The sequence below is a fragment of the Sinohyriopsis cumingii genome, chromosome 11, assembly GCF_028554795.1.
Source record: "Sinohyriopsis cumingii isolate HCF-2022 chromosome 11, ASM2855479v2, whole genome shotgun sequence".
NCBI classification, from domain to species: Eukaryota; Metazoa; Mollusca; class Bivalvia; order Unionida; family Unionidae; genus Sinohyriopsis; species Sinohyriopsis cumingii.
In genome coordinates this window covers 109,439,238-109,466,499 of record NC_142971.1, presented here as the reverse complement: position 1 = coordinate 109,466,499, position 27,262 = coordinate 109,439,238, and the positions used below count along the sequence as shown (strand labels likewise).

At 36.6% G+C, this 27,262-nt stretch overlaps 1 protein-coding gene across 2 annotated transcripts in view; it reads right to left on the bottom strand.

Moving 5' to 3' along the window:
* The window catches only part of LOC149789279 (uncharacterized), a 41,181-nt gene extending 15,185 nt beyond the window's left edge, over positions 1-25,996 (bottom strand). For both annotated transcript variants that reach the window (XM_089975466.1, XM_089975467.1), the window contains exons 1-6: positions 25,911-25,996; positions 17,991-19,592; positions 16,124-16,203; positions 15,261-15,369; positions 12,125-12,199; positions 11,088-11,176 (exon numbers count right to left, since the gene is read on the bottom strand). In XM_089975466.1, the coding sequence (XP_089831592.1) occupies positions 11,088-11,176; positions 12,125-12,199; positions 15,261-15,369; positions 16,124-16,203; positions 17,991-19,592; positions 25,911-25,946 (1,991 nt within the window). In that variant the 5' untranslated portion in view covers positions 25,947-25,996. The remainder of the gene's footprint in view (positions 1-11,087; positions 11,177-12,124; positions 12,200-15,260; positions 15,370-16,123; positions 16,204-17,990; positions 19,593-25,910) is intronic.
* Positions 25,997-27,262: the final 1,266 nt, after the last annotated feature.

Below are 27,262 nucleotides of genomic sequence, written 5' to 3'. Positions count from 1 at the left end.
ATGACATTGACGACATGTTTACATAGTACTAAAGTGACTGACAAACTAAATACAATACAGATAGATACCGCTGTACTTATAATTTTAAAGGGTGTCTTTGCGAAATAATATTTTGCTATACTTCCTTAAGCGTTTACAGACACATGTGCTCGGCATATTTACTTTTATAGTAACAATTATGAATGTATAACTCAAGTAACAAACATTTTAGTCGTAGCATGCATTTGTTAATAATAAGATACATTACTCCTATATCATTGTTGTTTAATCTCCTTAAACAAAAACAGTAGTGTGGAGTGTATTAATCTAATTTTAAATACAAGTATGTTGCTTTTGTTATGATTTTGCTATCTCTTTTACAGCCTCTAGTCCCCAATACAAGGTGAAAATTCCATCCACCAGTTAGTAATTGATCAAGGACTAATGTAAAGTAGTTCCAGTGCGATGCCAACTGTGCGCCGTTGTCGCTAAATAATCGACTCAGTTATCCGGCAATTTAATATCCAGTTTTGGGATATTATCAATACGCCGACCAACTTTGAGGGCACGCCTGTTTGTTAAGAACAACAAATTAATTATAAACACGTGGCCCAAAAACTTTGTTAATTTTAATGTCTTACTAAGTCAATCTAATAATCTCTTGGGATTAATTTTAAACTAAGCACAGTTCTTTCCAGAAAAATGTGTTAAGATGTGTTTTTGCAAAGCGTAAAATTGACGATGCTTATTGGATACTTATGTTGTCAAATCTTCATTTTCGGAGCTGTGTAGTTTTTGCACGTTGCATTTTTTTTTCTCTCCATTTCGTAGGTAAGTAAATCTTGCATGAAGTTTGCAAACCCATAATGTCTAAATAGAAGTGATCGGTTTAAGAAAAACAAATGAAGTTTGGTCCGATGCCTTGATAATTTTCGTCATTGGAAATATCGTTCATTTCTTTGACTTCCATCAAGACTAACATGGCATCAGAGCTTAGATGGAGGAGGGTATAGGTATTAAAAGTAGGTAAGGATTATATAATTATAATTAGTTTTACCGTAAATTCAACACACAACATTTTAATCCACAACTCTCAAAATAGAATAATAATAATAATAATAATAATAATAATAATAACAACAATAATAATAATAATAATAATAATAATAATAATAAACTGAATTTTAATAGCAGCACAACCTTTCTTTTTGTATTACTTTGCTGAATATTCTTGCCCAGAGACTAGATATCAGACGAATGCGCCATCTGTTTCCAGCACAATGATCTGCCGACTGGAGGGTAGATTGTTGACAACTTGATGCGCTGACACAGTCTTTGATTTCGGTGCAACATCGAAATAAAGTAGAATGAACAAGGACAATGTGAAGTGAGGCCGCCAAAAGACAGTTTTTTTTAAAAAAAAAAACATATCATCAGATAATAATGATTAAGAAAGGCCCATATTTACCATAACCGCGTGGGCTTTAATTCTCATGAAGGATAACTCTCCCAGGAAGTGATATAAAAGTTTTTATGACAGGCAGACGATTCCACAAATACACGGTGGCCGCTAAAATATCAGAGTTACCTCTGAGAAGGAGATAGAGAAGTTTCTGTCCATTTCCACTTAAGAAAACGCCCAAAGAACACATGAAAGGTTATATCTAGACATTAATGAGCGACAGAATGGTCTCAATAGCTCAATCTACCGAATCCGTAATGATTGATGAGGTCCGACTCCCATGGTGGAGCTCACAGTCAACTTAAGGGTATTTTTGATCAAATGTAGATATTAGTTATTGATGAAAACTTGAGCAGTCATTTTCTTCAAAAAGTAAAAGAAATTCTCAACTGCAGTCAAAGAAGGACAGATCGGACCAATGCGCTTCCTACTGCACTAATGCAGAATACACTGGACAACAAATTTTTACAAAAGTCATGTTACTGAAATAAAATTAGTCAATTCTTATCAATTTTTATGTGCTGAACACGAATATGACAGTCAAATTGCAAAATTGGCTCTAGTTTTTTTGTAATCTGCAAGAAATTAATGTTTACATAACGAAATGCATTCCAATAGTAAAAGGTCAACTGTAATAGCCTACCTATAAAAAATCAAGTCATTGACTACATCTTAGATTTCTTCGCCTGTCTCTTGTACAGCTGTTCGGGAGCATCTCTGAGGAGTGTCCAGCAGTAGTCAGCCAGCATTGTAGTGGACCATTTTCCCTGGTATCTTTGTTCCATTGTTGCGATATCTTGATGAAAACGTTCGCCGTGTTCATCACTAACAATACCACAGTTGCTAGAAAAGAAATCCAAATGGGAATGAAGGAAGTGAATCTTTAGAGACATATTGCAGCCAAGTTTCTTATACTTCATCAACATGTCTTCTACTAGTTCTTTATAGTTTTCTGCCCTAACATTTCCGAGGAAGTTTGTAGAAACTAGGCGAAAAGCATTCCATGCTTGTTTCGCGTCACCTTCCAGCAAGTTGTTGAACCGGTCATCTTTGAAAAGCTCTCGAATCTGAGGACCCACAAAAACTCCCTCTTTAATCTTTGCTTCGCTGAGTCGAGGGAATTTTTCATGCAGGTATCGGAATGCTGGCAAAGTCCGGTCAATGGCTTTCACGAAGTTCTTCATCAAACCTAGTTTGATGTGAAGGGGTGGTAGCAAGATTTTCTGAGCCTCAACCAGAGCTGGGTGTTGGATATTCTTCTCTCCAATGGCTACATTCTGCCTGTGAGTCCATTCCTTCCTCATGTAGTGCATTTCCCTTGCTCGGCTATCCCACTCGCATAAGAAACACATGTATTTTGTATATCCTTGCTGCAGTCCCATTAAAAGGGCAACTACCTTCAAATCACCACAGAGGTGCCAGCTGTACTTGTTATACTCAATGGAATTCAGTAGCTGCCTTAAGTTATCGTATGTCTCTTTCATGTGGACAGCATACGCTACTGGAATAGATGGAAGAATGTTTCCATTGTGCAAAAGCACAGCCTTGAGACTCAGTTTCGAAGAGTCCACAAATAGTCTCCATTCTTGTGGGTCATGAGTGATTTTTAAAGCATTCATGAGGCCCTCAATATCGGAACAGAATATCAGATTACTTTCCTTTCTGAAGAAAGGCTCCAATTGCTGGTGGCGCTTTCGATATGCAGTAATTGTGACATCTTCTTCTAGAAGATTCCATTGTTGGAGTCTTGATCCTAGCAATTCTGCCTTGTTCTTTGATAAGTCCAAATCACGAATCAGGTCATTTAGTTCTTCCTGTGTTATTCTGTGTGGGGTTGATGATGCACCACAGTGAAAATCTGGATCACTGCATGCTGATGGATCAGGAGAAGAACAGGTCGACTCACCTTTGTCTTCGTCAGATGAATCAAGAGAATATTCTGCTGGAGGTTCTGGAATAGGAAGTCCCTCACCATGTGGAACTGGTCTCAATGCAGACGGAATGTTTGGGTAGACTATTCTCGACTTCTTTCGCTTCGTTATTCCGCCGGAAAGAGGAGGAACCAAGCAGAAGTAACAGTCATTTAGGTGGTTGCTTGGCTCTCTCCACACCATTGGGACTGCAAACGGCATTGATGACCTTTTGCAATTCAACCACTGTGAAAGCTGTGTTGTACATGTAGCACAGCATATATGCGGAGCCCAAGGCTTGTCTTGGTCACCAACCTTGCATCCGAAGTAAAGATGATATGCCTTCTTCACTTGAGAATTGATACTTTTCTTCTGGTTGGCAAATGTCACTTCCCCACAAATATAGCAAAAATTGTCCGCGGTATTAACACACTTTCGAGGCATTACTGTTCTTTATTGTACGTAAATGGATAAAATAATAAGTTTTATGTAACAGTAGCTTGAACTGTCTCGCACAACGTCTAAAATATTTTAAATGCTGAACCTATCTGATTGGGCTTTATATAGTACACTGCTTACGTCAGCTTCAGCAGCCGCCTGGCATTATTATAATAGGCCTACACATGTATAGTACACTGCTGACGTCAACTTACTTCAGCAGCCGCATGGCATTAGTATTGCATTGCATCAGAAAATGATGCAATCAACTGTGGATGATGTGAGCATGATGGTATTATGCAATGTTACATCATTATTCCGGATGTTGCTGCAGTCCTACTGGAGAAATTTACACAGTGAAACATAGAAAATGAGGTATATGAATATCTTCAAAACGAGAGCCAATACAAATTTTTCACGGTTATATTCGTGTTCGGCACACCAAAATACTACAGATTAGGGCCTTTTCAAGTCAGTAATGATTTCACTGTTGACCAGTGATATTCTTCACTTGACGTCTTACCCTTGGAGAGATGTTGCTTTCTAACCTGAGAAATGCAATCTGAAACCCTGCACGAACCTGGTCTTGGATTATGGATTGCTTGATATGAACCAAACGTGAAAGTTGAACATACGTGGATGATGTGCAGACACAACCCATTGTGCTGCAACAACAGATCTCTCCTTAGCGGAACTCGCTGGTTGCATCCACTAGCACGTCTAACGACAACAGTATGCGCCATAACACACTACCAGGATGAGCAGTGGCATAAACTTTCTGACTCTTTCAAGAACTTCAGGGATTATTCTGAAAGGTGGGATGGCGTAAACGTACAGATAGATACTGCTGTACTTATGATTTTAAAGGGTGTCTTTGCGAAATAATATTTTGCTATACTTCCTTAAGCGTTTAAAGACTTCCCACTTCAGAATGGAGTCATATACAGCCTTTGCACTCTATTCTGGAACTGAAAAATGAATGTGGTACAGTTTTGCTCAGAATCGTTGTAAACGAATCCACCGCTGGTCTCTCTCCACAGTGGGAATACACTCTCTGCTGAAAAGGGGAGCAGAGACCATTTTGTGAAAACTTCCCGGGCTGCTTGTCAGTCAGGATATCCCTCTTGCCTGGAATGTTGCAGGCTCTGAGGGTGATCTAACCAGTCTGGATGATGTTCACTCAACGATCTTAAGTGAATTGTAGTCATTCCTATCACCCTGGGAAACCTGGCTACATCGACGTGACTAAAATCGAAATACCTCCTTGCTCATACGGAACCATACGAAATCAAGGGAATTTTCGGTGAGACAGTAAGATGGAGATGTGCAGTAAGAATCCTGGAGGTCTATGGAGACTGTCCACATGCACGCCTTTATGGACTTCCTGACTGGTGATGTTGTCGGATAAATAAGCTTCCTGTCCTTTATGGCCACGTTTGTTGATTCAAAATTTTGAAATATTACCATTGGTATTAATCTAGTGAATAAGGATTTCACGTCCAGTGGAATCGACCGCAATAGATCCTTGGTGTCATCCAGCAAAGACCTTTTATGTACTGAAAATCAGCAGATTCTCCGCCGAAAATGTCTTCGACAACTAGCAAAATTCTTCCTGTCGTGACTTCAGTCTCAAAAGTATGTGCAATGATGTTTTTGGCAGAGACTCCTCCCTACAATATTGAAGTAGCAGCTGAGAAAAAGATCGGAACGGCAAGCTAAGCAGATAAGGGTAGAACTTAAAGTTCCTTTGCTTCGAGCGACTTTTAATTGTAATCAGATTCAGGTCCCGGTTGTAATCCTTACCTGGGGCGCTCCCAACTTCATCCAGGGAGGCTTGAGTGGCTAAGCAGATGAATGCACCATGTAAATTGCCTCTGAAACAAGGCGCCGCAGAATGGAAGAGGGACGTGACTAGAACTTGCCGACACGATCTGGATCCCTTCAAACTCACTCAAGTCCACTATAATTGACAGTTCATTGTCTAGTCTCTGCAGACGCTGGGAGACAGAAGTATATGTTCTCTTCTCTCACATTGGATCAGTTGATTGGCAATCCTCTCTCGATGCAAGAGGAGATGGAGTGGTATTAATAATCATCTTCCTCCAATAACGAAGCCGACGTAGGCAAGTGGAAGAGTTTACTGACTTCTCGATCCACCAAGCAATGAAGCCATGGGAAAATCATCCATATAGCAATTATGGGACAGTGAGACATTGCAGAATCGCCTACCGGTTCAGTTCCACGTGCCCAGTATTCGTTGATCGAAAACAGGGAAAGAGGGGTGTTGTACCGGTCCGTTACCCTATATGTGGCTGCTCACTCCTCTGTGCGTATTATCTTGTCCGGCGCTTAGGTAGCCGGTGACAGATGCACGGTGACGGACCTTGTGCCTGGTGTCCTGTGCCCAGGGACAGGTCTCCGATTTATTACTGGTTAGGCGATGAAAATGGTTTCGAGAAGTCCCTATCCAAGGACTTGAATGAATCGAGATCGCGACCCTTTTGACTTGCGAGTAGAAGAAGACGGCTCTTTTCTATATCCGGAAAGGCGGTACATGTTCGGTGGTGCCGGTGCTTTTTTTTTAACACATTAAAATGCCCCTGCTTCTTTCCTTAATCGCCGTGCTGGCAACTTCCCCAACCGGAAAGAGCCCTTGCTCCCTCATACATGCTGACGACTTCCTTGAACGGGAAAGTGCACTGATCTCTTTCACAGACCGTTGAGCTAGCGACTTGTTCGAAATAGGAAGTGCCACGGATTTCTCCCAGTGTCGGCCCGTTTGCGACTTCATGACAATGGAAGTACGTCTTCCTGCTCCCATAGAAACGGTGAATTTCTGATAGGTGACACACCTCAACTAATCACAGTTAGGAGAAAGAACATCCGTTCTTGCGAATACACTTATTAATCGACAGAGGTGGGATGCAGGGAGGTAGAGTGTAGAGTGAGCCCTGGGGTAAGAAACAGCCAGGCCTCTCCTAGTTCTTGTTCAAATAAAAAAAAATCTTTTATAAAATTGAAAAGTGTTGTTCGGCTCGGGCCCCCATACCGGATATGTCCCCGGTTGCCCCCCACCCCGCCCCTCTTGTCAATCCTGCTGGTGGGATGAATATCCCAAAAAGCCTTTTTAGGACTGCATTTGCTTGTTGTATCATGCTAAAAGGCTGACAGAAATTTTTTTAATTTATGCAAACACCGCTTGATTAGCATGTATGAAAAACATCAAAATGACATACGGGGACACCGTAAGTTGTAAATAAACGCACAGACTGGGGGAAAAAAATAGTCAAACGCAATACATAAATAAATATGAATTAGTGACAATCTTGACCTCCCGGAGACACTTTTTATCCCCATGATGTTCAAAAACAAAAAGAAGGAAGACATTCCCAATGACGGAATTGACTAAGGCATTAGAGTGGGACGGTGCTATTTTTGTTCGAGACTGGAGGAGAGAATATTTATGTTAGAAATGAGACTGCAAAGTAATAACAACTGGTATCGTATTACTGCTACTCAAACTAGACTTCTGTATAATAGTGACAAAGGTCTAAAGATAAAGACTTACATACATAATTAAAATAGATACGAAGACGCGTGGTCGTAATTCTTCATATTATAATGATAATTGCCCTGCGCTCCTTTGCACGACAATATGAAACAAATTTTAAAACGTTTTGTACGATATTTTGACAAACGATGAAAATCAGAGGATCAGATTTAACGAGGTAATAGCAATTAAACATATTTCATGTTAAAACGTTCAATACTGATCTCTCTCTCTCTCTCTCTCTCTCTCTCTCTCTCTCTCAGGTTGGCCGCATGGTATAAGGCGTATGCCTTTACCTATCATTGCCATCTCACCTCCATCTTCGTAGGTTCGAATCTCGGGCTCAGCCAGTGTGGGTATGTAAGAAAGCTTGGAAGTGGTTCCCTACGTATAGCCTATTATGTGCTGAAAACGGCTTTAAACCTACGTAAAACCTAGATGTTTTTCAATCTCTCCGCTCCATTATTAGTGTCCAATCAGTATGCGGAATTTCCTTTGTTTTGAATGTAACTGGAATTTTTTCCTACTTGAGGTATTGGATATATGATTTTGATTGGCTGGTTCTTCGCGAAATTGCTTTCAGATTATTTTTTGTTCTTTGTTCATGTAGGCAAATGTTTGACTGAAATTCTTATGCTGCTAATTCGTCTCTTGTTTGAGTGTTCACCAAAGACATTTAAAGGAATTCTTCATTTATTCACGTCTATTATCAGAAAAGTTTGTTTTAACTTAATAGTCTATGACAGCTGTATTATTGTCAGAACATAGACTTCAGCTGATAATTGATGGTTGGATACGAGCCAAAACCGTTAGCTTTGGACCAAAGTTTGGTAGACAAGGGGGTTAATCAACGAGCCAGCAGCGACATGTGTTATCTCCATTTCATTGTTCCGTCAAATGTCAAGTGAGTTTGTATACCCGTCAAAGAAATTAATGTTACGCCGTCCTAATAGAGTTGCGGTTGATTTAAAACGGTAAACTTAATTACATTTCTCCTTCTTTCTATACCATGACGGAAGTTTTTAATAAAGGTCTACGAGCTTTTCTGCTAACTTAATTCACTGACCTCGTTAATGATTAAGACGGGTCTGTTATTAACAAATCACTGCACTCACATCCATGATCGATGCGTTTAATATCGACGACACAGCTGTTCTAACAATATTAAGCCTGCCACCAGGCCTGCAAACATGCAATCGATTGCTTAAGTTCAGATTTCTGATTTATAACTTTAAGAGATATAAGTCAGAGAGAGAGAGAGAGAGAGAGAGAGAGAGAGAGATTAATAACAGCGGTTTGCCAGAAAAGATGAGTCAACAGGTCAATGGCCACGAAAATATAATGCATGGCAAAATTTTGCATTGGCAAATATAAAAAAGTCAGACTACTCGAATGTCAAGATTTTAAAAACTGGCTTTAATCTGGTCTGAAATATTTATGTCTAGCATACAAACAGCTTTATTTATTACATGCAATCCTTAGAATTTATGCTGTAATTCTAACTCTAGGATCAAATTCTACGCAGAGATTCTGTAAAAAAAGACTCGGACTATACAGTAGGCATTCCTGTCAACACCGATTCGGACTAAACAGTAGATGTTCTGTCAACATAGACTAAGCATATACTGTAGATATTATGTCAACATAGACTATGATTATACATAAGACATTCTGTCAACATAGATTCGGACTATACAACATATATTCTGCCAACATAGACTAGGACTATATAGTAGACATTCTGTCAACATAGACTCGGACTATACAGCAGACATTCTGTCAACATAGACTCGGACCATACAACATATATTCTGTTAATACAGAATCGGATTATAAAGCAGACATTATCTCAACAGAACTCGGGCTATATACAGCAGACATATCAACAAAGAATTGGACTATACAACAGGCATTCGGTCAACATAGACTCGGACTCGGACTATGCAGCAGATATTCTATAAACATAGACTCAGGATATATAGCAGAAGGACTGGAAAAGATAAGTTCGGTCTGCTTTGAGATTAAAAGTGTTGCATACATTTGTCAAACACAAAGGAAATGCATCCGTGGAAGAGATATTTTTATAACAAGAAAAGAAAAAGGTTGTTTTTTCATAGTTATTTATGACCTTGGCAGATTCTACGTACTGACGGAACTGACTAAGGCATTAGATGCCTCACAAAATAGTTATTTATACCGGCTGTATTCTCTTTCATTAATTTCTTTTTAGATTATGAAAACCATTATGAAAGCCTATATGTACAAGCCATTTCAAAAACACGAAATGTATCATCATCAGAAGGCTCATGTTAATTCCTAACAGTTATTTTGAACATATTCATCGAAATCAAGTACTGTCTGTTCCTGCTTATAGGTAGTTGTTGTCGTTGTAGGGTTTAACGCCATTTTTCAGCACTCGATAGGCTATACATGACGGCCAGTATTAATGGTGGAGGAAGAACCCGGGAAGGCCCCGGAAAGAACCACCGACCCACGAGAAGCTACTGGCAAGCTTTTTCACATACCCACATTAGCCGAATCCAAGACTCGAACTCACGCAGAGGTGAGATGGCAGTGATCCGTAACGGAGAGATCTTTAGACCACTCGGCCACTCGGGGCCCCGCTTATAGGTTGAATGCAACTGCAAACTGCAAAGATACCGATCTGCCGTCGAATATTGCAGACATATGCAGATTGTTGGAAGTAACCAGAGGAACAAACACACTCAACCCTTTCTGCAGGCGCATCGTATGACGGCAGATCGGAGTCTATGTGTTTGCAGTTTCACTGAACTTATAAGCGAGTATACAGAAGATGCATAGAAGAACGTCATAAGTGATGCTAAATGCGTAAGAAAATTTGATCAGGCATATAAATCACCCGGGTTTTGTGTACAATAATCTCAGTTTTACTCCAAACGGAATTTAGTCACTTGTTTGAAATCACCATTTCCACTCCAACTAAAGTTAGAACACTGCAAGAATATTTTATGAGACAAAAGTACATAGAGCTGGATATATTATTCAACTGTCATCACAATATAAGGATTTTTTTCTGTCTTAAAGTTCTGAGTCCGTTTCCATTCCTACACTTGTTAAATTATTCAAAGTGTAATTTTAGGCTGACCATATTTGCAATGATTTCAGTACAGCTCAATGTTTCCGTATCCACGTGTGAAAGTGAAATACCCTTGAAATGTTCCAGTTTCGGGCTTTTTCAAAAGAGTGATGTATCGTAGTCGATCTGAAATATTCCAGCGAAAGGAAGTTGAAAAGTTAGGAATTATCGCCAAACATGTTGAATTGAATCCATGCGGGTCTATGAAACTAGATTTTTGTTGTTGTTGTTGTTGTTGCTGCTGCTGCTGTTGCTGCTGATGATGATGATAATGGTGCTGATGATATCCCATTATTGACGGAATGCAAAAAACGCACTCCTCAGAGAGTATGAGCTTCTGTGTTATCGAGATGAAAAGTATGCCTTCGATTCAGGATCTCGACAATTGTGTGTACTAGGTAGATCAGAGAAATTTTATTTATTATTTATTTATTTATTTATTTATTTATTTATTATTATTATTATTATTATTATTATTATTATCTTGGCTATCATCTTCATGATAACGCCTCATTCTACGATCTCTTGAATATCATATTCATACCTACGCTTCATACAGCGTAATATGGGCTATTATATTCATACATACGCTTCATACAGCGTAATCTGGGATATCATATTCATACTTACGCTTCATACCACGATCTCTGGGCTATCATTTTCTGCATGTGAACCGGGTACTCTGCAATCGACTTGTAGTTCCTCAGCGCTATCTGAATCTGAAAACAACAATAACAAAAAGATAAGTCCAAAATGTAATGAACTGGCAGACACATTAAACAGGAACAATAAAACGATTTCTTATTTATTGCGGTTCCTTAGGGAAGAGGTAATTTATTTAAGTTTTCAACATCACCACAGTTGTATTTCAAATTATATGGTAATAACACTCTAGAAGATACAAGAGACAATCAGGACAAAAGTAAAGAACATGTTGCAAATTCGTCCAAACAAAAATAATACAATTAATTTATATATATATATATATATATATATATATATATATATATATATATATATATATATATATATATATATATATATATATATATATATACAGTTGTTGCAAATATGTAGAAATATAATGTAAGGCTCTTCCATTGGTGACGGTCTCAGCAATCATTTCTATTGATATTACTATTCAAAACATTAAGGTCCTCGTTAAAGCAGCCAACACCTACCCTTCTTTATTCTTATCTTGCTTATGTTTTAGATAATACATTATTGATACATAATAAACTAATACGATAGTAATGCAGATCATGAGCGATATTGTATGCAATTTTATATAATGCAATTGTTTATTGACAGGTGACTAGTGACAAGAATACAACATGTCGTGTCCACTAAGTAGTATGAGAACCCGTATTTTTGAAGGGCATGTGGTTTATTAAACGGTACCTACTTCAGACGGCCAGGTTATGACGATACTGTTAACGTTTTTTTATTTGTAAGTGCCAAAAACTGTCCATCGTATGACAACAATAAATGATTCAGCTTTCAAAGTTATTATCAATCATTATCACATGATAGAACCAATAAATCTTAAATTGGAAAAGAGAGACCCGGTTCAGAAAAACTATGCCGAATTGTCGGCTAATTCTGCATCTATTATTGAATAATTCAGAACTTGTCAATTAATCTTTCTAATGTAGAAATAGACATACATAATGGATTTCCTCTTTGCTCCTATCTGTAGGTTTCTTTTTAAGAATTCGTTTTGCCTCCTGTGAAACTTTAGCCTGAAATAAATGCACTTTTAAAGTTTTGTGGTAATTCATTCGAATATTAAAGTCATCGTAACACACACACACACACACATATGTATACATACATACATACATATACACACATGTACTTACATACACACATACATATATATCCATACACACTTATACACACACACACACACACACATATATATATATATATATATATATATATATATATATATATATATATATATATATATATATACACACACATACACACACATATATACATATATACACACACATACACACACAAATATACATATATACACACATGTACATTTACCACATATATAAGCAACATAAATTAAGAGAGGAAATAAAGGAATTGGGATTATTTCCATTCGAGTGGAACGATTTAAATGGATTATCACAATGGCTCTGAATTAGAACAAAAGTAAATAATTTATATGATAGAAATGAAATGGGTCCATTTCCCTAATTTGCTGAACAAGCATAATATCAGGTATAGTTTTCAAGTTCATTTGTTCTTCTGTACTTTGTGTCTATTCCATCAGCCACCACACACATGAATGCCTGCTATGATTGATCATCCATAGGATCAAATATGTCCACTCCATTGCCCAAAAGGATATGAAGTAATGAATCATTGTATTAACATAAAAGCCAGTGTGAGTCTAGAATTTCTATTGCATCTATTATTTGTTCAAACATAGTCTTATTTTCATCGTTTATTTGTAGGCAGTAATATGATTGACTCTGTCTGTAGTCAATCTTTTGCAGAGTTTACAGTTATATTCATTCTCTGTCGAAATTGAACACATAGTTAAATAGGCAATGTTAGCGAAAGTCCACATTTCATAAGGAAAACGTTTACCAAACTTTCCGACAGCAAGTGGTTGAAGAGTAGTAAGGACACTTGCATAATGTAAAAGTTCAGGTCTCATTTCAAATTTAGATCTCCACAATGATTCTTCGCAGCAGTAGGGTGTTCACGTATAGGTGGAAGAAACCGCCAAACTGGCATTTCAAAAGAACACGATATATGTCTTTAACAAAACCAACGGTCTCGCTCTCGTGTATAAGGAAGTCAAGAATTCTTCTTTTGGATATAATTTTCCTTGCTAGTAAACCATTAGCTCTGCAGATTTTATTGAAGAAACCTATTTTGATTTTATCACATATCCCTCAACTGACTACAGTCCAAGACTGCTAATTATTGTCTCTATAGAAGAGCGCTGATCAAGACATATAGTTCTTCTTGCAGCTTTTCTTTGACATACTTCTAGATCATATACCTGTGACTGGCTCAAGTGGGACCATAATTCGCATCCATATGTCATAGCAGGTAGCACCATAAGTTTTGACCATATTTTAGCACTATTAATTGGATTCATTCCATCCTTTCCAGTTCCAGTTCCAACAATGACAATGAGATGGCTCAAGTGGGATAAATTATATTTAGTGGCACCATCTGTAGATGATCAGCGATGCTACGATGTACTTAAAGATTTTAATGAAAATTCAAAATTGTTGGAGGAGGGCGTTAATAGTGTTGTTGATTTTATCACCGATATTGATGAAGCCCCATCTGTAGATGACCTCGATGGATTTATTAATAATCTCGTAGTATATGATTATGTGATGCTGGATAAACAATCAAATCCAGCTCGGATATTTTTTCGAGGCAGGCACAAAAATACAGACGTGATTTATGTTACTCAATGATACACAAATACCTAAAGTGATCAGAGATAACTGCAATATTTTATTTGTGTTTAATGGAGTTGATACACATACTCTGCGAAACATTCATCAGACTTGGTGTTCAGGGGATATGGATATGATTAAGTTCAAAAACTTCTTTTCATACGCCCAGCGATTCCTCGTGGATTTATCACGATAAATTTTGTATGATCCTCGGTCGCGATATCGTGTAGGTCTTGCTAAAAATTTCAGTTAAGTGACAGCAGCAGGGAGGGTGACGAAAAAAATAATATAAGTGTCCGGCGGGTAAACGGGTAAACGAGCATACATAAAAATTTGAAAACACAAATGGCAAAAATAAAGTAACAAAGTGAGCTAATCTAGTTAGAGAAAATTTCGGTTGGTTAGAGGTTTCGGTTTGGTGTTACTGACTTTGTATTTTTATTTTTCGTAGGAAGTTTTTTTTTCTCTCCAAAAATAGACCCTCCCAAAAATGGTCTGTTCACCCTCCCTGTTGCTTTTTCAGGTCTCATTTAAAGTTTAGATCTCCTCAATGATTCTTCGAAGCAATGAACTGCCGTTTCAATATTCCTCCTCAAGACTGGTTTCGAGACAGAATATACGCTATTCACGTGTAGGTGGAAGAAACCATCAAGCTGATATTTCAAAAGAACACGATATATATCTTTAACAAAACCATCACTGTCGCTCTCGTGTATTAAGAAGTCAAGAATTCTTCTGTTGAATATAATTTTCCTTGCTAGTAAACCATTAGCTCTGCAGAATTTATTGAAGAAACGTAATTTGATTTTATCTACATATCCCTCAACTGACCACAGTCCAAGACTGCTAATTGTTGTTTCTGTAGAAAAGCGCTGATCAAGACCTATAATTCTATAATTCTTCTTGCAGTGTGTGTGTGTGTGTGTGTGTGTGTGTGTGTGTGTGTGTGAAAGAGAGATTTATAAATAAACATGTGCAAGCTAAATGGAAAATACATGATGCTGTTATGGCATGTTCATCGTTATTTATTGTTGTAAAGATGTTGCAGATCCTACCTTGTACATAGCATTTTGTCAGGACAAAACAATGTAATCTGTACTAATTAGCGCAGAAGCGCACAACATAAAAAAGTCCCAAAAAATTCAGTATTTTTTCTTTTCCTTTCCTCACTTTGATTTCTATTTCTTTTTTCTTCTCTTCTTGAATTCTTTTCTTTCAATTTATGTGTTTATTTATTTTATTGATTGTAGACACTTATGCTTAGAAATTTCAAACTTGTGAGTTTGTTTGATTTGTTTTTCCTAGACTTGCACGGTCACCACTATTCAACTTGTCTTTATAAAAAAAGAAAAAAACTTACTTCTTTGAGGGCTTTGAACTTAGTGACGTCAAACATCAGGTCCTGATCTGGTCCAGCAGCATCTGTCATCATATCCAGAGATTCATAACCCATCAGGATAGTGTTGACCCTGCGAAGAGTGAAGGCTACATGAATAAGGCAGGTAGCTTACAAAACGTGAAGACTGCACACAAAAAAAGGTTTAATGTTTCACACTAACTCCTATATTCATGTTGTTTCTTTATAATTATTAAACTCAATATAGAACGGTTCATACTAGTTCATGATTACTCTGCTTGGAAACCAAACCTAGAACAGAGAAAGTTCAAATCAACATACATACATACATACATACATACATACATACATACATATGCACATACGTTCGTACGTATGTAGTGCATGCGTGCGTGCCTACCTACCTAGATACCTACATATTTACCTACATACCTACCTACCTACATAGATACATACACGCATACATACATACATACGCACATGCGTTCGTACATATGTGGCGCGTGCGTTTGTGCGTGCATATATACCTACCTACCTACCTACCTACATACTTACATAGATACCTACCTACCTACCTACGTACATACCTACCTACGTACATACATACATACATACAACCTTTGTTCCAAAGCGTTTTTTTTTTTTTAAATCTCACCATAATGCTTACTTTTGAATAAGATGGCCGTCTTGTGAATATTCTAAGATTTTAATCTTGTGCTTCATCCACAACACGCAGTTAAGCCACCTCGAGGTACACAATTATTTTGTTGGTATCCATCCAATCAGATATACGCTTAAAATTGTGTGTTTGCATGAGTGTGAATACGACACCGATATTAAAATGATGACACAGCGTGTTAACTCACTGTTTGGAATGTATTCTCCAGGTCCGCAGAAAGACAACCAGAAATTTCGCCAATATTCTGAATTTTGGCAATGGTTGAAACTAAAGTAAATAAATAAATAAAGTTAAATGTTGTAATAATATTTTGCAAATACATTTTTGATAAAAACAAATATTCAGTATCCATTCTACTAACAGAGTTTGCCTCTGATTCTACGTATGAAAGTCGCGATCTACTTGTAACTATATCGATGGAATGTTGTTTTACAATATAATGTATTATAGGAACACTTCAAACTAGCATGGTAGAATAGTGTAGTGGAAAGCAAGATAAAATAATAGTTCTGTTACTAACGAATCAGAAAATATAATTTCTTGCTTTTTATTTAGTGAATTCTTGAAATCCACAAAAGCAAAATCCCTCATGTAGCTTAAATTTATCTTTTTGAGTCATGTGATTAAAAAAAATAGTAATGAGTTTTGGAGTTATTAGTAAACAGTATATAATATGACACTACTCGGTGGAGGAAAACATAGGGTAGATGGTTCTGTTTAGTTTGGCTTTAATTGACGCCAAGGCAATTGTAGTCAAGTGTCCTGCATAATAAGACACCACACTGACCGACCAAGGCTGATCGGGCGGATTCGAACCCGCACCCTTTCGGCCTTGAGCCTAACACTTGGCAACTAATGCAAGGTATAGAGATCACAATCATATCTTCGAAGTGAGTATTAGTAGAAAGGTTTGTGAGCACTGCAATTTAGACTGAGAGGAAGGTCATTCAAACCAATCTTTTGGAAGAACCGAATTTGTTCAACATAGTTTTGCGTACAAAAGCAATTTTTGTTAATTTCCAGTTTGTCTCAGCTTAAGCTCGTTTATTATAACCAATAAGAAAAAACGAAAAGGTGAAAATGTTTCCTTCAAATTCTTTTACAGAAAAATACTAATTGCGCATGACGCTTTTGTTTGATATTGTTAGCATGAGTTGATCATACAATTTTGTACCGGAGTATGCTTTATTTGTTTTCCAAATCTGAAAAGTAGGCATCTGCTAAATTTCCGATTAGGAGTTTTGCATTTTATACAGGGTAAAAAGATAAAGAAAAGTATTTGCTTATATTTTCAACAGCGCTAATCCTAGTTATAGGAAAGGTCTATATCTTAGAAGAAATATAAAAAATATAAAAGTTTCTTTATTTTGATATCTGAATGATGGGGCTTTGTCTAAATATATTTTAGTACATATCATAGCTTTACTTCCGATATGCATTTCGTAGAAGATCGTTAGCTTTGCAATGTTATATTCACTTCCTGAACTTCGAAGGAAATTATGAGAAAACGAGCCGATAATATTTGTTGTGAGAGTTGTTGAGCAAATAACTTCGCCATGTGATTTTCCCTCCTTTCATGAGCAGAACCGATGATGCAGTGCAACGAGTTGCCCAGTTTTTGTGTGTGTGTGTGTGTGTGGGGTGTATGTTTTTTTAAATAATAGTTTTCTACCCTGTTAATTTTTGATTGAATATCCTTCAGTTCATAAAAACGTTCAAGACTGAAAATGACAATTTAACCGAAACTTTCAGATCAAGCACAGTTACAGATATTTATGTAAATGCATGAAATCATAAGTTTTTATTTTATTTTTTATAAATGGTTCTAAAATTACAGTATTTCTGAACGAGAAGCTGTCATAAGGCGACACTGTGTGCATTTACAACAAGCTCATTGTTGAGATTCCTCTATGCTACATTCAGGTGGTCGACTGAAATTTCTTTATTTGTGGTAACATGTTAAGAGCGACCTTACTGGATGAAATCCAGTTCTAAATAAATTGTGAATTTAAACTTAAACATTTTGATTACATTTTATAGAGAATCACTCGCACCTTCTTACGCCTTGACCTCCTCCTGAACGTGTTGATAGCCTCATTGCCCGTCTCTTCGTCAATCGAAGCCCGGTGTCGCTTCTCCCCTTTTTTCATATTGTTGACTACGGATAGAACTCTACCGCTCTCGTCTTCTGAAATGTCATTTGGCGTTTTGATCTCCTTCTTTTCTGCTTTGGATAAATCGAAGGATGTGGAAATAGCCGCCTGAGTTTTGTTTTTTACCTGTTTCTTTTGAGCTGTTGTCAAAACTCTAGCTGATATGCTGGCTTTTCTTCTTTGGTTAACTGACTCCTCCATTGCTGCCATCTTACCAGAAATACGTGAAGAATAGTCCTTTCTGCTCTGCCTACATTGAGGTTTCTGTCCCATTAGGTTCAAAGTCTCCAGCATCCGCAACTTTTTTATTTCCTTTCCCATTAAAACTGTCTCATATCGTTCTGGAGAGGATATACTTGAGTCTCTTCTACAGTTCATTCTCGCTGCAACGCCTTTTTGTTTAATGAAATGAGTTCCTTTCTTTGACCAGTGATTTCCGACCTCGTTGTCGCTGCCTGCCAACCCGGTATCTAAAAAGGACCCATAACTCGCGAGATTTTTCACAGTATTGTTTCTCATTGGGGTAGCGAGACTGCTTGCGTGCTCCATGTCGTCTCTCAACGCATTTAACATGATTTGTTGCCTTGAAAGTCTGACTTTAGATACAGTATCCAATTCGTCTCGTGAACAGTATTCTCGATAAGAATTCTTCCTTGACACGGTAACCTTATTTGAGAAGGTGTCGGATTCTACTCTTGTAAGGCAGGCTTTTCTGGTAATGGAGTGACAACTCGTCAGCTTCTGTTTAGGATTTATACTCTCACTTTCACTAAGTCTCCTGAAGCTTTCTCTGCGCGTTACAGCAGTAAGCATTGTTGTTATGGAGTCCCTTCTTACTACATCGTCTCGAATCAATTCTCCAAGGGTACTCATCTCCTTTGTGATACTGCACTCCATAGAACTACTGTGCACACACAATTTATTCCTCGCCTCATCTTTTCCCCAATGTTCAGGTGACAATGCCAGTGTGCTGTTAGTTGTCTTGTCTTTTCCAGTATCTTTATTTGACAAATCCAAAAGAAGTTTAGACTTTCCAGTCATTATCACTTTGATCTCTCCTGGTAAACTTGAAGGAAAAACTTTATGATCGTTTGCCTCTGCATTTATTTTTCTGTCCTTAGCCTCATTTTCTTCGCAAATCTTGTTAACATCATTCACATAATTTCTCGTATCTTTATTACCATTAATGTTTTCTATCTTTTTATTTGTCTCACAGTTTCCTCCCATACCTTTCATAAAATTATCTTCGTGCACCTTAGCATCGTCTTCATTTCCCATGATATTCTTTTGATTTTCCTTGATATCATTATTATTAACCTTTTCGTTCTCCTCATCTCCCACTCTATCGATGTTACCTTCCTCTACGTTACCGCCGCCGTCGCTTTCCATAATAAAGCTAAATGTTTTGGCGAAATATGAATTAGATAGATGGGGCATCAGAGCATCCACCATGGTGACGGTCTTGACGTGGTGTCGTCTGCTACAGCCAGGACTTGTCGCAACCTTCAACAAAGTGTAACAAACTTAATATTAGCATATAGTAAATCTTAATTATTTTAAAATTCTAACAAAAGCTTTTAGTTCTCACCAAGTAACATAAGAGGGGACTTTGATTGTGGCTGTGTTAAGCGACTTAAGCAGAATATATAAAAAGATTAATTTAAGCTTAGTAAATGTTGGTGTTTTGGAAGTTTGGAGATTACGAAAGAAAAAATAAACAGTCACCTTTGTTCTTTTAATCTTCATTCTAAATAACAGATGAGATTACAAAATCCTGTCTTTCTGATCGCCAGAGATTTATTGGTATATGTGCTGATAAGGGCATGGTCCAAAAAGTGCAGGGGTGGAAAACATAATCCATCAACAACGCAAAACTACTTGATTCGAGAGTTTTAAGCCGTTGTGTAAATTGTCTGAATGAAATCCACTTCATTAATTCTGCCAAACGATTGACAAGTGTTGCCTTTATATTTCTCATTTTCAAACTATATATTTTCTGTCTGCCTGCCTGCATTCCAATCAGCCATTGAGACGTTAAAGCACAAGAGACTAACGCGTCTGCAAAAATGTGATTTCAGACGTGACACATCTGCTATACCAATGTTTGTATCTGAGTAAGCTTGTCATTAGCTTCCATTGGGTCGGTGTTTCTTCTCGGGGTCTTTTCGTGTTCTTCCTTCACCAAATATAATGGCCTCCACGTATAGCCTATCACGTGCTGAAAAATGGCGTTAAACCCCACAAACCATGTGACACATCGCTTTTCTTTTGAGGATCACTACTTTAAGTTTAATATTATAACGGTATGTAGCTGATTCTGATATATGGGGAATACAAATGTGCTCACAAGGCTCCTCTCTGATGGTTTTATCTATAGACTGTAGATTCTGAATATAATGATTTCAAATTACGTAGTACACTGAATAGTAATAAAATAAAACTTGAAAGAATTTACACTACATTAGTTTCTACTGTATTCTTCTTTCCACGCAACATCATTAAAATGTAAAGGAAACAGATTATTTCAAATTTGTATTAAGTTCAGAACTGCAAGGTCTATCGTCTTTGATTGAAAGTGGCAATATTAGAACGAAAACTTACAATAATAATTTTTCAGGATGCACAAAAATGTAAACTCTCATATTCTAAACTAAGAAACATGAATGTACTCTATTTGAAGAAGACAATATAAACATTTGCTGCTATTCTAAGCACACGCGACAAATGCAAAAGGATATATTCTTTAAAAAAACTCAGAAATACATGCTTAATAATGAGACATATAGAGAACATAGTTTGTCCATGATAGTTACTTCACACACACACACACACACACACACACACACATATATATATATATATATATATATATATATATATATATATATATATATATATATATATATATATATATATATATATATATATATATATATATATATATTGTAATAGGTACGGGGGCTCTAAAGCTGTAATATGATGAATGGGAAGGTGTTTTTTTTTAAATTTAACATGTTCATATCAATGAATATATAAACTGCTGAAAGAATGAATTTAAACATTGTAATGTATCAGAATTGTATAGATCGCGACTTACCTTGAGATCTGTATTAAACCATTAATATTTATGTCAAGTGTGATTGCCGGTCATGTGGTAACATGCGTCATCAAATTCAACCTCACACATCGTTAAATACTCACAAAATCGTCTTGAAGTCTTGAATCTTATTTCATATGAATGTGTTACACCCAGAAATTTGTTTATCCACCTAAATTACCATGTCAACTCATCGCTCGATGACTCCAACAGCTGACATCACGAAAATACGTCTGCAGGCAAGATTGCCGACACTAGATCACATGACCGGTTCCACACAGTAAATTTGTCAAGTTCACATTTTTTTATATATTAAAGTTCACTTGTTGAATGTAATTGCTGACCTCTTTTATACAAGAATAAGTATGTTTTGACTATTTAATGGTGTATTCTTCATTTTTTTGCTGGTCAATATATTTCCAATGTTATCAGCGTTCATCGGTAGTTGTGTACTCTTCACCCAGGCTTAACTGTCTTGGTTACGATTTCAAGTACTTTTGACGTTTGACGGACACGACAAAATGCGTAATGTTTATATATTTTGCTAATGACAGAGTGTGAATGGACAAGTGATGATAGTTAAATTGTATATTAACCCTCAGTTTGTGTCGCTGGTTGTAGAGTATCTGTTCGGCACCATCAGACCTGTTCGGCGTCCCGGACAAGCAATGATTGGTTAAATTAACGTCACATGACTATTTTCCGAAGAGTATAAATATGAGTGAAATTCGAAATTCGGCTGTTAACATCTCTCCACCACATAAAAGAGCAATGCATTGAGGTAGTTATAATTACAACTTTATTGGATGGCATTAAAAAGCTCATAGATACTTATAAAAATAAGGCAAGTCTACAAATGTAAATTTCTTTATTCTCAAAAATAGACTGGAATTATATAAAGTACAACAATATGAGTCAATTCAATTCAAACAAATTCAATGCACTGCTATTGATTCAAACTTGATATAAAAGTAATATTGTGCCACATAAATAAGCAGCTATCTCCCGCCACACTAAGAATTTATGTTTTTCAAAATTCTTACTCAGTGGGTCGTCCATTTCTCGCTGAATGATTACGTTAAGGTTATGAAGGCCAGCATAGTACAGCATTTGTGTATTGCATATGTTACACGTAATCAAACACATACATTCATATTTTAGTCATATTTCTTGTATAAAGCATCTTATCACAATTTCATAGTCTTCACTTTCAGCATTCTTGAAATGTATTATTACGTTTACACAAGTTAGCCCATACCCCCCACAATTTGTTACAACATATATATATATATATATATATATATATATATATATATATATATATATATATATATATATATATATATATATATATATATATATATATATATATATATATATATATATATATATCCTACCTTACGGTCATCTGACTTGGCCACATTAAAACCATACGTCTTACTGAAGGCGTATTTAGATCCTATACCCCTTATCCCTTGTTATATGCTTTGAACAGGTAAGATAACAGTGGAGTTGATGATCGCTAAGATTTATCTCCGTTACAAATATTTGACACTTATGTTTGACACTTACATAATTATTGTTTTAAGAAAAACGTCTTTCATTAAATAGCACTATCGTATGCGTGTCACTAGGATCACCGTTCCTCTCCTTGACCTCCGATAGAAAGGAAATGATCACATATTACTAATGACTAAAATAAACTAACTTTGGTTTTAATTATATATGTCGAAATTAGGATCAAATAATGCATGTCGTTATTCGCACTACAAGTGTCCAATTGGCCAATGCTGTCCGAACTGTTACGTTAGTATGGGTATATAGGGACCAGTTTTTCAAGTAGTGTTCTTTAACACCTTTGCTTTCGCTCTTATCACTGAAGGGTTCTTTGTGCAGACTCGTAGTGTTCTTTAACATCTTTGCTTTCACTCTTATCACTGAAGGGTCTTTATGAAGAGCGATACATTAGGATACCTTATATCTGTAAAGCAGATATCACCTCTTGTTACGTGACTTCCTCGTTACACTGTGTTTAAATTTGATTAATTTTAAAGGCAGCAAGTTTTAAAAGCAAAGAGTGGTAAAAAAAAGGCCCCAATAAGTCTTTCTGATCGGATCAAAAGAGATAAATTGGATTATACTGGCATCTGTATAAACACTTCAGAGAAAGCAGTTCTTGATATTTCAAAACGCTGAAAGAAATGTGTGCATAAGGTGTATTATCATTACTCGGGTCTTAAAATGCAGGTGTCTGTAATGCGACTTTCTATTTGCAAAGTGACATTTTCGGACTCAGTGCTTGAGGATCAATCTAATTGAAAATTACGAGGACAAAGCAGGCTTACATATCAGTCCATGTGTTCATGTCGACGATTTAAGTCTGTTTTTCTAAACAGTGAGAAATATCCTTACTTGGAACAATTTGTACTCGTTTGGAATTGGTTACATTAAAAAAATGGCGTACTAAGTGTAAACGGCGTCCGGGGTCGGTGGCGTAATTGTTGTCCAGGGCGACGATGATGGCTCAAAAGGGACGAAGAAGGATTAGGTATATATTTATATATTCGGGTATATATTATTGGGAGTAGTATTCATTCATTTTCGTAAGTACTCTTACGAAAAATTTCAAAGTATATACCCTGTAACGTAGTCGCTCAAGCATAAGTCGCTCCCATATAGAAAATATCACTGTGCTTGAAAATATTACGAACAATAATTTCTCCTTTACCATTACCGTTGGCTGGTTATCTATCTATCTATCTGCTTAAAATTAAATAATTGAACTATTAAATTTAAAGCACTACTATTCTCCCAATAGATATTATGTTCATAAAGTTGTGAAAAGATTAGGTTGCGTGGAATAAAATTGTAGTCTCTCTCACTTTATATTTAATGGTCCATAGTTGTCATTCTTGACGTGCTCCGGACGCTTATCCATATATCTACGGTAAGGATCAGATTTCATGTCTATATAATTTATCATCAGAAAGTCCATACGTTTTTATTAAATCTCACTGGTTCGTGTAAATTAGAGCCGATGAAAGGCCCTTTTGTTCTCAAACTGTCGAAGGCAAAAAAAAAAAATAAGACAGAGTACAATGACCCGGCAGGTATGTATGTAGGTAGGTGGATAGATAGATAGATAGATAGATAGATAGATAGACAGACGGATGGATGGATGGATAGACAGATGGATGGATGGATGAATGGGTGAGTTGGTGGGTCGGTGGGTGGATGGATGGATGGGTGGGTGGGTGGATAGATAGATGGATGGATGGATAGATAGATAGATAGATAGACAGATAGATGGATGGATGGATTGGTGGGTGGGTGCGTGGGTGGCAGAATGGATGGATGGGTGGGTGGGGGGGTAGGTGAGTGGTTGGGTGGATAGATAGATAGATACATAGATATATAGATAGGAAAACGGGTTAGCTTCTTTTCATATAAACGTGCATTACAAGGTTAGCTTCTTTTCCATGTCAACAGGCTTTACAAAGTTAACATTCCTTGTCATATAAATTGGCACTGCAAGGTTAGTTTCTTCTTCATAGAAAATGGCAATACAAGGTCAGCCTCGTTTTCATATAAACTGGCATTACAAGGTTAGCTTCTTTTTCATAGAAAATGGCAATACAAGGTCAGCTTCTTTTTCATATAAATTGGCATTACAAGGTTTGCTTCTTTTTCATATAAACTGACATTACAAGGTTAGCTTCTTTTTCATATAAACTGGCATTACAAGGGTTTAGTTTCTTTTTTTCATCAACAGGCATTACAGGCTTTAGCTTCTGTTCGTAAAAACTGGCATTACCAGGTTACGTTCTTTTCATATCAACATGCATTACAAGGTTTAGCTTCTTTTTCTTATAAACTGGCATTATAAGGGTTAGCTTCTTTTCATATAAACATGCATTACAAGGGATAGCTTCTTTTTCATATAAACTGGCATTACAAGGGTTATTTTCTTTTCATATCAACAGGCATTACAAGGGTTTAGTTTCTTTCTCATATAAACTGGCATTATAAGGGTTAGCTTCTTTTCATATCAACATGCATTACAAGGGATAGCTTCTTTTTCATATAAACGGGCATTACAATGGTTAGCTACTTTTTCATATAAACAAGTATTACAACGATTAGCTTTTTTTCTCTCATACAAACGGGAATTATAATGGTTAGCTTCTTTTTCATACAAACGGGCAGTACAATGGTTAGCTTCTTTTTCTTATAAACAAACATTAAAATGATTACTTTGCTTAAACTCTCAACATGAGATTTTAGGATCAAGGGCGTACACAGTTACTACATAGAATGGTAAAATTTTCACATTCAGCATAATCTATAATTAGTTATTGAACCTAATTAGTAACTGTATTGAATGGCACATCTCTCTTTACATCACAACATTTGCAAAGACCGCCATTGCGAACTTTTCCGCGATGCTGAATTCTTTCTGTGACACAATAACTGCCGCGTTGATGATGATGATGATGATGATGACGACGATGATTTGAATGATGACAAAGGAAACTCTGATTATAATGAAACATTATGACAAAGGGAGGAAGGAAGGCAAAGAAGACGAATGCCCTGATCATGAAGACAAGAACGATAGTGAATGATGCTTTCGAGTATGATTCTGCTTATATTGTTATTGTTGTTTTTGCTTCTGTTGATGGTGCTTATTATTATCATTATTATTATTATTATTATAAACTTACCATTCTGGCCGGAAAGGTCACAATCCTAGTCTCCATTGCATTACAGAGCAGTACTGTCGTTTACTACGCGAATAAGCCACTATGGCATATTGTCAATTAATCAAGGTTGGGTCATACACTTTCGAGTACACTTTCGGTTAGATGGGGCTCTACAATTTAATATTTCAATAACAGATTACGAAACTGCCGAAAATATATAAAATCCTGTAATCATTTTTGTCGTTATTGTTGTGTCATCCTTGTCGTCATCATCATTTTTTATTGTTTTCTCCTATGTTTTTGACGATTATCATTAAGACAGTAAATAGTTAATTTTGCTTGAAATGTTTCTTCACAATTACCATCGACGTCGTCGTCGTCATCATCATCATCATCGTCGTCGTCATCAACTAATAGGTTTTTTTTAATGTTTGACTTGTATGTGTTCGTCTGTTGGTATATTTATGATCAAAATTAGAAGGACTTCATGCATGGAGTATATTCAGCATTGTTCAAGCTTTATCCAAGGATCGTATTCGTGACTTGGAGACGAAGGTGGCGGAATCGAGTGGAAGATGAAAGCTTATATAGCGCAGTGATGCATTCGGACATTAGTAGAGTAATTGTTGCTGCTATTTGTGCGAGACCTGACTGTCTTGGACATTAAGGACTGGTCAGAATAACTCCTGATGTTCGTGAAAGAACTTATAAGCCAGAGAACACAGCTGCCTCGCTTGGTGCTCAGCATTAAGAGGCTAGTGTTAGGAATGGTCGGCGTGGTGTCAGGATAATGTGACTGCGTGGGACATGAAGCTACATCTCTGCGGCATGACATGCCAGTGCTATACATCTCTATAAACTGCCTCACTGCAGACATCGTAGCGATATGACTGAAATTTTTGTAAAGCTACGTTAAAAATCCAAATCACACACACATACATACATATATACATACATACATACATACATACATACATACATACATACATACATACATACATACATATCGTGGTGGCTTATTACCTTCTGAAGACAAACATTTCTTATAAATGAAAGAAGTTAAAAATAGAATTCTAAAAGGCCGAGTAAAAACTGAAGAAGGGAAAGAATAAATGAATGTCACACCAAATATTGAACACATAAAAAAAGAATTTTTTTAAAAAGTAAACGAAATAATGAAAGAAGGAGTGAACGAATTAAAAACCTATTATAACCTGTTGTATTAGATTGCTTTTCCATTTAATTTGTAAAACGCATGGGGGGTCAGTTGTGATAGCAGTGCTTTCTCCAGAAGGAAAGAAGAAAAATATTAGATTTTAAATATTAGAAACTGCATTTATTTATTTGTTAATCTATTTACCAACTCAATAATA